Raw genomic sequence first — 13,456 nt, 5'->3', positions numbered from 1 at the left:
TAGGTGTGACATCAGAAACCCTGGCAAATTTCCACAGATTTGAGGTGGAAAGTGTGCTGACCAACTGCAATATGGTCTGGTATGGGGACACCAATACCCCTGAGTGGAAATCCCTGCAAAAGATAGTGGATACAGGCCAGGACATCACAGGCAAAACCCTCCCCACCATTGAGAACATCTGTCAGAGAGGAGCAGCAATCATCAAGGATCCACACCATCCACCACATGCTCTGTTCTCCCTGCTACCATCAACAAAGAGGTATAGGTGCTGCAAGGCTCACGCCACCAGGTTCAGGAACAGCTGCTACCCCTCCACCGTCAGACTAGACTACTCAACAGCAAACTAAAACTCAAAGGATTCTTACTTTTGCTCTTTGTTGATTTTTTTTCTCTGTTTGCTTCCATTTCTTTATTTGTTTATATCTACATGTATCTTCTTGAGTACAGTTTTTGAACTACCAATATATGGTAATTCTGCATTGCCCACAGGAAAAGGAATCTCAAGGTTGTATGTAATATCAGGCATGTACTCTGACAATAACTCTGAAGTTTGAACTTTTTGACCTTGAGGAAGTGTGTCCTGCGCTCATTGGAGTTTTGGAGAATGTGAGATCATCGTGTTAAGATGTCCAAGTTTCTGTAAGAGACTGACAGGTAGATGATGAGAAACTCTCCATGGTTGGGGCTTGGAGGTGCAATGCACTAATGTGTTAGAGACGCTCAGCAGGACACGTTTGTCAAACTTGAGAAGTCATGAAGTCATGACTTGCGCTTGACTTGGATTAAAGGGAGGGAGCGTTGCGCAGGTCATCAGCCTCTCTCTCTCATCCTGGCCTATTCCACCCAGTGGCATGGCACAGTTGAGATGGCTGGAGGCAGGTCAGGATGCTGTGGATGGCTAGCAGTGTTCTGTATGCGTCTCTCTGTGTCCTCAGTGCTCCACGATGCATTGCTGACAATCGCCTTTCTGCCCATTGAACCAGTGATGGTTTCTTCTGCACAGTCCACAAAATCCAGGCTTCACACGCTAGGCAGACAAGCCTTGCATGTTGTGAGTCTACGGCAACTCTTGCAGCGTGCTAAGCCTCCCTACCCATCGTTGGGCATCCTCGTCCGCCTTTGCAGTCATTAGGAGATGTCTCCTCTTCCTCCTGCTCCACCTTGGGATGATCGCCCAGTTGCGTAGTAATGAGACCACCCCCTCACTTGTTTTTGGCCGCTAGCTGAAGCGGTTTTCAGGGTGCGGCCCGAGGAGCCAACAAGTGAGAACAACAATGGTAACTGCAGAGAAGCAGTGAGAGAGACTTGCAGTTGCATTCACTTTATGTGGGTCTGCATTGTAAGACTGAGGTAACAGGGAAGTTCTTTAGTCAAAGAGTTTTGCAATTCTTCATATGTGGAAGGACATTTGTAGAATATATTCAGGTAAAGATGAACAGATCTTTGAACAATCAAGGGACGAGAATCAGGTTGAAAAATGGCCTTGACGCCCAAGATTGATGTTGATCTTACTAAAAAGCAGAACATTCTCACTGGGCTGATTATTTTTGTGTTCCTTCATTGACAATTCCTGAGGAGGATTTCAAATCAACCCCTGCCCCCCCAGCTTTCTGTATTGTCGTTTTGAAAGTCAGAGTCCTCTCAACTGGCAGCAGGGATCGCAAAAACTAAAACATCTGCAGGCTTTCTTGTTCATATGCACCCAGACAAGAGGCTCGGGCCCGAAACATTGGTGATATATCTGTATCTCCTTTGGATGCTGCGAGACCAGCTGAGTTCCTCTGGCATTTCTGTGTGCTTTAACTGAAGAAAGTCACTCAAAGCTTTACAATTCAAAGCACACAAGAGCGATCAGAAGAATCAACCATAAAGCAGAAGAGGAACAAAGAAGCCAATGGAATTGTTCTGAAATTTTGGAAAGTTTGTGCTGTTCTCCTGACTACCTGGCTCCGCCCCGTGCCTGTGGCCCCCCTCCCTCTCCGACCTTGTGTCAAACCTCTAACTCCTTGACCCTTCGCCAGAAAGCCCGGGTTACGGCCCAGGACGAGGTCCCTGTGCATTGAGCCTGTAAATCAGTGACTGAGACAGTCTCTCGAGTTATTTACTCTATGTCATGATTATGGGTATAAGGCAAGAGAAAAGTTTATTGGATTGAGGAGCACGGACAAGATGATGTCATGCACCCCTCCAGCTTGAGTTGGTCTGGTCCTGCAGGCCCAATCTTATAACCACAACAGCAAGATTGACACTGCCAAAAAAAAAGACACTGGTTGAGGCCCTTAGGTGGAAGGGAAGAGCAGCAGGTCGGGTGATATGATACTAGCTCCTGTAGAAGTAATTACTCTTTGACGAGAGTTTTCCAACATTTTTTTCTGCTTACGATTTTTACGGCCTGTCAAATATTTCATTAACACTCAGTTATTCTGTGTACATTGTCCACAGCTGAAAATGGCTAAATTTCACTACGTTCTGCAAATATGTGGTGCAAGCAAGGATTTTGAGCAATAATAAATCAACATCGCACCTAACAGCCACACTGGAAGCTCCAGAAAATGTAATGAATTGTCTATTGTGTAAAGCCAGTTCATCGTTGCAATTCTGGCCCATAAAACCCCGGCAATTTGATCTTATTTATGGTTATGTTTCTTATTTGTTGGACATCCACTGAGAAATGTAAATGTGCAACTGCTTTTTCAGTGTTACATCATTAAAAGATTATATTTCCAAGGGTGTCATGTGATTTTTCAATGACACTGTCTGTAAAATGGGCAAATATCAGTGAAAAGCAGGAGTGGAACTTCTACTATTTCCAATATATTGGAAGGTTTGTGAGTGAAATGAATTCCCTGCCTTTCTTAATTTGGAGTGACATTTTACCACAGTCTCTTGGCCTTCCATCAGCCTGACCTCAGAGTTAGCTGATCGCTGAAGCCCAGACCTGCAGGGTTAGGCCTGGGGCGCCACTTGAAGGGGGGGGCACCACTTGAAGAAAGCCCCCCCCCACAGCGCTGTCAGCAGGACATGAAAGGACATCAAGAGTGCCTATCCATCCCAAACGCTCTTTCATATGCAGTGAGTAGTCACAAGCTGGGCATTCGTAACTGGGGAGGTCCAGGACTCAGCTGAAAGTGAACCCCACCCATTAAAAATATACTTTTACACTCAGTACACTCATCCTCCTTCCACACCCTAGCGTTCAACATGGCGCCACCAAGGCCATTCCTCGTGCAACCTCCTTGTTGCTGTTTATTTTGAAGCACTGGCCACCCCTGCCATAGGCGCTATTTTGTGTAGATACGCCCCTGCAGACCTGTACCACCAAATGCCATCACAGGCCACCAATGCCTCCTCCCTCCATTTCATCCCTTTCCCTCACGTCTACTATCCACTTCTGAACCATCCTGGCAATCGTTTGAGAGCACCAGTGTTTCAAGGACACCCGTTTTCACTTGAAAAAGACCAGCCTCGATATCACAATATGAGTGACGCAAAAATCCTACGCCTGAAGAATAAATTCAGTTAGTGTCTATATCTTGAGACAGGCACAATTACTTGGAATAGAATTGTGATATTAATTGTCACCCATAAGACTTCTGACCTGTACAGAGAAGAATGGATGTAACAAGCCTATTTTTAACGTGATCTAAAAGTTTTGTCTCTGCTGGTTTTTGTTGAGAATTTCCTGAATGAGGCAGTGGGAATACTGGACCGTGCTCCTTTCCCTTCCATTGAATGTATTTGATAAGGGACGTCAAATTTCGTCCTTCCTTTCTGCGCTCCGTCTCATAATTTCAAATTTCACAATGAAATTTTCACAAGAAAGATGCAAATTTTTCCTCCTGGTGTTATAATTTTATGAGCATTTTTCATGAAAGGACATCAAGAGTGCCTATCCATCCCCAATGCTCTTTCATATGCATTCGTAAGTGGGGGAGATCCAGAACTCAGCTGAAAGTGAATCCCCACCCATTAAAAATCATTCAAGGTTTTGTTTTACTTATAACTTCTTGAAGCAGCTTACAAAAGACTAAATGGCATCTCCAGCAGCCTTTTATCTCTGCAAAATTTAATTTTAAATCATAATATACATTAAAATTTATTTTTTCATTTATATATAATATTTAGATTTTTGCATTTGCACTATATTTACTGGGTTGTAGGTCAATTGGGGGCATGGGGTTGACGGCCGAAAGGGCCTGAATGTCTAAGTTTAAAATGTAATGTATTATTAAAATATAGTTTTAATGCTACACATTACTGATTATGAATTCCATTAACAGTTATCCCTTCTTATCATTGTGTTTTTTTCGTGTGAATAGATTTCATGTGGGCACCTGGTGACTGGGCTGCCTGCACTACCACATGTGGCAACTTTGGAATCCACTACAGGAAACTGGTCTGCCTAAATGCAAATGGAAAAGGGGTGAATGAATCAGCATGTTATGAGCTTCCTAAACCCCCTCTGGTAATTGAATCATGCAATACATTGGACTGTCCAGCAAGGTAAGATAGAAAAAATAATCTCATTTTGTTTTCCTTAATGTGCCATTACTCTATATCAGTTAACATCCAGGCAATTAGTTGAGTTGCATTCTTAGTTAGATGGCAGGAGCAAAGATTAAAAAGAGATGTGCCCCCAAAAAAGGATTAAACGCATCAAGTTGCTGATATTATAACCAAAGAGAGGGATGGTTAAACATGACAACATGAAAATGAAACTTGGTAAAGGATACATGAAGGTGAATGTCAAAAGAACCGTAGCCGGTTAATTCTGAAATGGAGTGAATCAATATGAGGGGAATAAAGAAGGGAGGCTGCAAAACCTGCTGGATTTAATTTTGGACTGGCCTCTGCCATCCTTCCCATTTCTGAGAATCTATTTGACTCGTTCTCCCCCTCCTTGAAATGCTCTCTGTCAACCCAGCCAGTGCTCAGGACTCCCCCCCCCCCCCCCCAAAATGCAATTAAACCTTTCTTCTGAACATCAACTTGTTTTAACCCTGCTTTTCCTGGGCTAAAATCTCAGCAAGCTGAAGGGTGTTTGGAACAATTGTCTAGTGTTGTTTGTGATCAAGAATGCCCATCCCCAGCACTTCATAGCGATTCAATTCCTGAAATATATTGATGATCTCCTTAAAGAAAATATAAAAATTTAGCTTCCTTTGTTTTCAACTTATTTGGGGCACATCTCTTTTTAATCTATACAAGAGTCCTTTGTATTGATTATATGTAAAACATAACTAAACCACTTCTCTCTTCTCGGATACATAACATTTTTTGCAATGGTTTGATTACTTCTGTGATAGATAAACCAGTAAATATTAAAGGTTTTGATGCGCAATTCAAGAATGGCTTGAATGGAGGACTAAGTGTATTCTGTTCTGTCAATAATGATGTGTGTTTAATGGCAACACTAGGACCATGTTACAAAGTGGATCTCCTGCAATGTGGATCTCACTGATGAATTAGTTCAGACACAATGTTTCATAACAAGCACAGGAATCTGGATGATCTGCTTAACGATATGAGGTGGAATATAAGGCTTGGGTCGAGAGAATTGTACCCTTTGGTAAATTTCGATCCATTTGATCACATATGTCAAACTCTGGCCTGCGGGCTATATATTATATTTGGCCCGCAAGATCATTTCAAAAATGTATTAGAGGTGGCCCGCCCTGCAGCGAGAGCCGATGCTGTTTTTTGGTAATCTCACCCCCACCATCCTCCCCCTTCATTGCACATCCTTCCCCATTGTAACACGAGAAATTGTAACACGAGAAGTCTGTTGATGTCATCAGCCGGCAAGCCAGTTGGAAGGCTCCCCGCGCAACCAGTCACTTCTCCCACCTGTCGAGCGGTGCGGCGGATGGGCGAGCACCTGTGATTTCCTGTCGGCGCGACAGGCATGGCAGGCTGCGCACGGCCCCCGGGCAGCGTGTGCCCCGCGCGACTGGCACCGGACGGCCCTTCCACAGCGCGAGCGCACTTCTCCCGGTCGCCACGGCCTTCAGCACTTGCACCCGCGCGGACCCCAGGGACTGCAGGTTCGGCCCTGCACGTGAAGAGAGAGAGATGGTGGCTGTCCGCAAAGGCTGATCGGCAGCGTGCTGGGCCTGAGTGGGTGGGTAAGCAGGGGTGGGCAGAGGGTGTAGGTGAGGAGTAATGAGCAGGGGAAGTTATGGTGGTGCGAGGGGCAGTTAGAGGGAGGGATGAGTAGAAGGAGGGATGGATAGTGAAGAGGTAAAAGGGGAGGGGCAGGACGAGTAGGGGAGGGGTGATTAGAGGGTGAGAGACGGGTAGAGGGAGGAACAGGTTGAGGGGAGAGGCAGTAGAGGGGTGTGTATGGGATGGGGTGGGTAGAGGCAGAGCGAGTGGAGTGAGGGGTGAGTAGAGGTTGGGTAAAGGACTGGTCAGGTAGAGGGATGGTGGGTCGAGGGTGAATAGAGGCCTAGAGCCTGAGGAATGAGCAGGAAATGCTGAGTCCTGATGCAGGCCAAAATGGACACAGCCTGTGAATGCTGACTACACCTCCACAGGGACCAAATAGGTTTCCCTCAGGTCAAGCAAAGGGTGAACTTGAGCTACCTACTCCTGACCTGTAACATTATCCTCCTAAAGTTATATCCTAAAGTTTAACATTACATATGTTGAAAGAAGAGAAAACATGCAGATGTTGTTGAAAATTTTCAATAAATATTTAGTTCGGCCCTCGACTTAGTCCAAGTTTTTAATTTTGGCCCTCCGTGAATTTGAGTTTGACACCCCTGCATTTCATGCTCAAGTTTTTCTGAAACTTGGTGGCCATGTTTTGTGTTCATGCAACCGGCAGCCTCAAGCAACCGTGAAAATAATTGCGGAAAAGAAACAGGTAAACAATAGGGAAGTTCAAAATTGATGAACCTCCCTGTTAGTTTGCCAATCACCCAACTGGAAAATTCACTCCTCCGGCATCTACCGATCCCCATGGATGCCGAATACCAGGGGCTTTACTGTATTCACATTGTATCTCATTTTCTTGTTCCTCCTTACCAAAATCTGGCATCTTCATGTGAAATATCAAATTACGTATTAGGTTTCAAAAAAAAAATCATATTTTAAATGTCAAATGAAGAAATGTCTTCAAATGAAGACGTTTATAAGTAAAGTGATTAGATTGCAAGTGTGAAAGCTCTCTGGATATGAGGAGGAGTCTCTCCGGCAGCACTACAGTTGGGTCTGAACCCAGCATGACTGAGGTTGATTTTTTTTGCCCTGGACTTGTCGGGGAAATGCTGGCAAATCCATGTGCACTGTTCAACGGGAATACATTTATCTTATCCATCCTCTCCTTAGAACTGCAGCCCTCAATTCGAAGTATCATCCTGGTCAATCCTGACTGTGCCATCCTTCCAATAGGGTAGTGGAAGAACTGTAATCAATACTTCATTTGTTTCCTTGGTGCTATTCTGCACTAAGTCAGCATTTTCTTGCTTTGATGCAATTCACTGATCAAATCTTTTACTCTGCAATGTGTGTAACTACTCATCCACACTGTGCCTTTACAATACTGTAGCTAACAAATTTCTTATACTTGAAACAGGGTTAGGTGAACTCTGTAAAAACAGCTCTCTACTTAGGTGCATCCTATGCTGAACACTTGATTATAATTTCACCCATGTGTATTTTTTCTGCTTCTTTTGCAGCACTAATTTAAAATGTTAAATTATTAGCATTCCTTTGGATGCCCCTCGAGGTTCTTGTACAATGTCTGCTTTGTGCAATAATCTCAGCTCCAGCCACTGTAAGCTTCAGATTCGAACCCAAATTTAAGTCTCCAAAGCAGCCTTCAAACGTGCTACGACTCTAATGTGAATAACAGTGCAGGTGTGCTTCAGGGTGCCAGGGAAATCATATTGCAGATGAAATTCATAACATGTCACTGCCTGACAATCTACTCACTTTACTTATGAATGACTTAATTTTAAGGCATTTCTTCATTTGACTTTGAAAATATGATTGTTTTTTTAGAACCTAATATATAATCTAATATTTCACATGAAGATGCCACATTTTGGTAAGGAAGGATAAGAAGATGAGATACAATGTGAATACAGTAAAGCCCCTGTATTCGGCATCCATGGGGATCGGTAGATGCCGTAGGAGTGAATTTTTCAGTTGCGCATTGCATGATTGGCAAACTAACAGTGAGGCGCACCAATTTTGAACTTCCCTATTTTTTACCTGTTTCTTTTTCGCAATTCTTTTTGCGGTTGCTTGAGGCTGCTGGTCGTTTGAATTCTGGATATCAGGAGTTTTACTGTATCTAAATTAGGCATCGGTCAATTAAATCAAACTTGTTCCACTTTGGATCATAGCTGATGTCATTGTAGCATCTTTTCCCATCTGCTTCCAATAACCTTTCTCCCTCTTGCTAATCAAAAATCTATCTCTTGCCTTTCGATGCCCTTTGAGGAAAAGGGTTCAGCCTCTGAGAAAGGGTAAAAAAAACATTTGTCTTGAATGAGTGGCCTAGAGTTAAACAAGAAAGTTTGCAGACACCGGGGGGTCAAGTGCAACACACAAATTTGCTGGAGGAGCTCTGCAGGTCACGCAATATCCATGGGAAGTAAAGGATTAGGGTGACCCCCTTATCTATAAACAGTGACCATTTGTTCTGAGCTCTCCAATAATATAAAAGAGCCTCTCCACACCACTCAGGATCATGTATCTTTCTGTCAAGTCCCCTCTCGCTCTTCTGACCTGTGTTAGGTCTGCTTTGTTCATGAATGAGTGAGACAAATACCAGGCTGAGTCGAAATCAGGGTTCTTTGTTCTTTATTACCGGATTGTAACACTTGCGACTAAACATGTTAGTCGGAGAATGCATTCTGCCGTTATCAGCAAAATGGTGATTTTTTATACCCTTGGATACATGCTTAGAACATCATCATATCATTACTTGTCCAATGACTAAAACTGTTGCTATCCTTTCCCTGCTAGCTTCCTGCCTCTCAATCCATCAATGTCTCTCTTATCTTGTAAGTACAAGGATGCATTCACATCTTGTTACTGCCCCGTACATTCCCATCTCATGATGTTTTACCTAACAGGAGTACAAGGACACCTCCCCTTCTTGTTACAGCCTTGTACAGGGTAACTCCCTACACATTCCCATCTCATGATGTTTTACCTTACACCTGCAAAAATAAATACGAATCTTGCCTATCTGAGATTATAGTTGAGGATCAGTCGCAAGAATAATTATCATTGAAGCATAACTGTCTCTTATCTGCGAAGTGATCAATAGAATGACAGTTGTGGCAGTCCATTCATTTGTATAAGGTGGTTTAAAACAGCCATTCTCAACTTTTTCCTAATGATGCCCCCCCCCCCCCAGCTAGGACTCTGCTCAAAGTTTATGGGCCCCCTTCCCCGTGATGCAGCCAAGTTTTGGTTTCTATACTTCTACTGACTACATAAAAGCATAAAATACTTTGTTACCTGAGGTGAAAAGAAAGCAAAGCTTTTACTTAATGGCCCCCAGGGTGGGTGGGGGAGGAAGTGGTAGAGCCCTGTTGAGAATGGCTGAGATTGGTATGGGAGCCATTTGGTTCTCCTTGAGCAGCTGTGCTTTGGACTGAGAAAGGGTGCTGTAAATAATGAGTGTAAAATGAATGGTCCCAATTCATGTCCAGAAGATATTCCAGATTCTGGAATTGAGATGAATTCAAATTCAAACAGAGAAAGAAGCAAAGTTTATAAGCAGAAAAGTTATCGCCAGACATTTAAATTAAAGTTTTGCCAAAGCAAGTTTTATTATCAGCCAGAGGAAGCCTAATTAAAGCCACCTACCCTTTTGAATGTCTGAGTATGGACGTCAAGGGCACCCTCCCCTCCACCAACAGGAACGTGTACTTTCTCAACGTTGTCGACAAGTACTCACGTTTCCCATTCACCATCCCCTGCCCAGATACGAACACGGCGGTGACCATCAAGGCACGGCGCTACCTGTTCACTCTGTTCGCATGCCCAGGGTGGGAGGGAGGGTCCTTCTTTATGAGTGATGAGTTGTGCCAGTACCTGCTGGCCAAGGGTATAGCCACAAGCAGGACCACCAGCTACAACCCCTAAGGGAACAGCAAGGTGGAGAGGGCAAATGCCACCGTTTGGAGGGCAATCCTCCTAGCCCTCAGGTTGTAAGGCCTGCCCATTTCCCAGTGGTGAGGTCCTCTCAGAGGCGCTCCACATTACCAGGTCCCTCCTCTGTACTGCTAAAAATGCTACCCCGCATGAAAGGCTGTTTTCCTTCCCCAAGAAGTTAGCATTGGGAACCGCACTGCCAATCTAGCTGATGACCCCAGGACCCATCCTACTTCGGAGACACACCAGAAGCCACGACAGATCCCTGGTCGAGAAGGTCCACCTCCTCCTTGCGAACCCCCAGTACACTTATGTGAAGTACCAGGATGGACAGAAAGACACCGTTTCCATCTGGATCCTGGCACATTGACCAGCCAGTACCCCACCCCCCCCACGACTACCGGCAGCACATTCAGGAACCCAACCCCACTAATGGCACCCGGGGTCCCATCCCAACTACAGACTGAACAACCTACATATCCCCCCCCCCCCACCCCATTAACTCTTTTCAGCCACTAGACACCCAGCCTGTCACGCAAGGCACTGCATGGGACCCAACAGCTGACTCACAGCCAACACTATGCAATGACAGATGACCACCGGACTGAATAATGGAATAACAGGCTGAACCCATAATGGAACCAGAGTGTAACTGTTTAGTGCTGTCTAATATGAATGTACTGTATGAGTTGGCCCACCCTGTACCTGTAACTCTTCCCTTGAGAATCCTCATTAAGGCGGTTATAGCCAAACCCCCCTCCCTCAATACCTGTCTTGGAACTGGGCCATATACATGTGAGATATGCCTGTAGTTTATGATGATTAAAGCCTATTTAATCATAACCGATAGTCTGATGCGAGTCATTGATAGTTTATCCCAGTTGTTCAACAAAAAGGGCGGCATTTCAATTGTGCAGACAGGTTATTTTTGCAGTGTTGGAGTAAATAATGTTTAGGTTAGAAGAGGAATTTCAAGAGCATAATAGCTGTCAGAATAAAACTGTTCTTGAGCATAAAGGTGATGATCTTCACGGTCCAGTACCTTCTGCTCGAAGGTGGCAGTGAGAAGAAGCTGTGATTCGGCTGTCACTGTTCCTGAGAGTTGGTTTCCAATCTGCAGCCAGTTGCTGACAGGAGGTTACATTTCAGGCTCTTTTTATGACATTTTCATTTATTTAATTACCAGTGAAGGGCCACATTGTTTTGTCAAAACCATTCAGGGGTAAATGTAGCTCATGTGGTTAGAAGCTGGACTCTGGCCTCCCCACAAAAGAACATGCCTTGGGCCACTTTGGAAGAAACAGCATGGTCCAGATGATTTATGCCCTGGACACCTTTCATTTGAGAGAAGAACAGGTGAATGTGTTCAGTCCTCTAATCATTATGTATCCTTCGAATAACATCTGGTCATTAATTGTGTTGTGGGATCTTGCTGAGCATAACTTGGCTGCCATGTCTTGACATCCAGTGATTGCCTTTTCAAAGGTTTCATTGGCCGTGGATGCTTTGTGGTGTGCTACAATCTTGAAAGTCTGGTTTCTTTCTGTGTGCAATGTTTTCAGTTTCAAGTCAAGTCAAATTTATTGTCACCTGATTATACAAGTACAACCTGACGAAACAGCGTTCTCCAGTCCTCGGCGAAAACAGACAGCCAGACATAACACACATACAGACAAACAATACATATGCTGGACAATTATTTCATCTATAAATAAGTAAATAGATATTGTTTCATGACTATGAACGTCTCAGATGGTTAGTGCCGGCAGTTTCTTTGATCGCTGAGCATTCCCACTGCCCCATGGGAAGAAGCTGTTCCTCAGCCTGGTGGTGCTGGCTCTGATATTCCTGTATCTCTTCCCCGACTGGAGAAGTTGAAAGATGCAGTGTGCTGCATTCACACAAGGATTGGAGGGACAAAACCAGCAAGTGCTATTTGGAAACATTTTAACCTCAGTAAGTATCAAGATAACCCAGAGATGGAGCCACAAAGCAGAGATGCTGCCCATTCAGCCAGAAGTGTGCAAGCCTTCCAATCTCATCCAATTTACCAGAGAGAGTACTTGGTGTGTCAACTTCAATACTTGGTGATTCAGTTACTCATCCAGATGCCCCTCGAATGTTGTGAGATTCTCTACTCTTATCACCCCTCAGGATAGCTTGAGATGTTGCCATTTATATCTTGAGCCAGATCTAGATGTTCCCATGTTGTCCATGGTCTCCCATTGTCTTCATCCATCCAGTCTAGATTCAGAAGGAAAACCTCGCTGGTCTGGAGCCCGCTGGGACCTAGCTATTTGGCTTGGACAGCAAAGTCTCCCCAGATGCATGGAGGAAGCCTCACCTCCACCCACCTTGATGAGGTTTGAGAGCTGGGGAAAGCTGAGTTCAGTTTACATTAAAATTAAGTTATATACTTTGAAGTCCTTGGCTTCTCTTATGGACCTGAGGCAAAGACTAGAGGTGGAATGGACTGACAGATAAATATCTTGGTGAGTCAAGACTTTTCATAGGACCTTACACTTCAACAGATAACAGCGGATACTTCTGTTCAAAAATAGCGCTTGCATTTTTTTTGGAAATGGTATTAACAGAGAAAAATGTGGCAAGATGAAATGAATTTGAAGCAAAATTCTGTGCCTTGCACAGATGTCCAATCTAACATTTAAAAGACCTGGTCTAAATATCTTTAAAACACGATGATTATTTATTTGTTACAGAACTAAATCTTGTTCATTTGAAGGTTGGCTGATTTTGCATTGGCTAAAAAATGAAATGGTTTGATATTGGGAAACATCAGGCAATCAAAACAACTACAAAGAATATTTCCAGCCTGAGCTCCAATATTAAAAAGACCCCTTTGTCAGTTTATCAGAGGCCCAAGATCATGCCAAAACTTCTAAATTAGTGGATAGACTCCAGCGGATTGGCGGATGATGGCAAAAAACATATTTTCATCTGGCCAACTTCCCGCTGGTTTTGGAAAAAAAAGGAGCCCAATTCCCTTTTCTTCAGTCTTTATTCTAATGGAATCCGCTCTCCCCCGCCCCCCCCGCCATTTTTCATCCTGACATCTTTCTGTTCCTTCTTATGCCTCGAAGAAGGGCTCGGGCCCGAAACGGTGGTAACATGTCTTTACCTCCTAAGAATGTTGCAAGACCAGTGGGTCCCTCCAGCATTTCTGTGTGTTTTTCCCCTGTTTTTGATTGCTGGAAAATTGTTTCTGTCACCCAGAATTCAAGATTAGAAACCGAATGTTTCAATACACACCAGCAACATAATCAGCCAAATCAGACGTACGAGAAAAAAAAGAGCTCAATGTCTTGAAAAATCTGGA

The 13,456-nt window shown here is 44.0% G+C and overlaps 1 protein-coding gene across 1 annotated transcript in view; it reads left to right on the top strand.

Annotated features, from left to right (window-relative positions):
• The window catches only part of LOC138749786 (ADAMTS-like protein 3), a 428,872-nt gene that overhangs the window by 395,032 nt on the left and 20,384 nt on the right, over window positions 1–13,456 (top strand). The window contains exon 25 of the mRNA XM_069911655.1: window positions 4,320–4,503. Within this exon, the coding sequence (XP_069767756.1) occupies window positions 4,320–4,503 (184 nt within the window). The remainder of the gene's footprint in view (window positions 1–4,319; window positions 4,504–13,456) is intronic.

Source organism: Narcine bancroftii, chromosome 14 (genome assembly GCF_036971445.1).
Source record: "Narcine bancroftii isolate sNarBan1 chromosome 14, sNarBan1.hap1, whole genome shotgun sequence".
NCBI classification, from domain to species: domain Eukaryota; kingdom Metazoa; phylum Chordata; class Chondrichthyes; order Torpediniformes; family Narcinidae; genus Narcine; species Narcine bancroftii.
The sequence above is the reverse complement of the archived record's forward strand: the minus strand, read 5'-3'. Positions and strand labels throughout refer to the sequence as shown.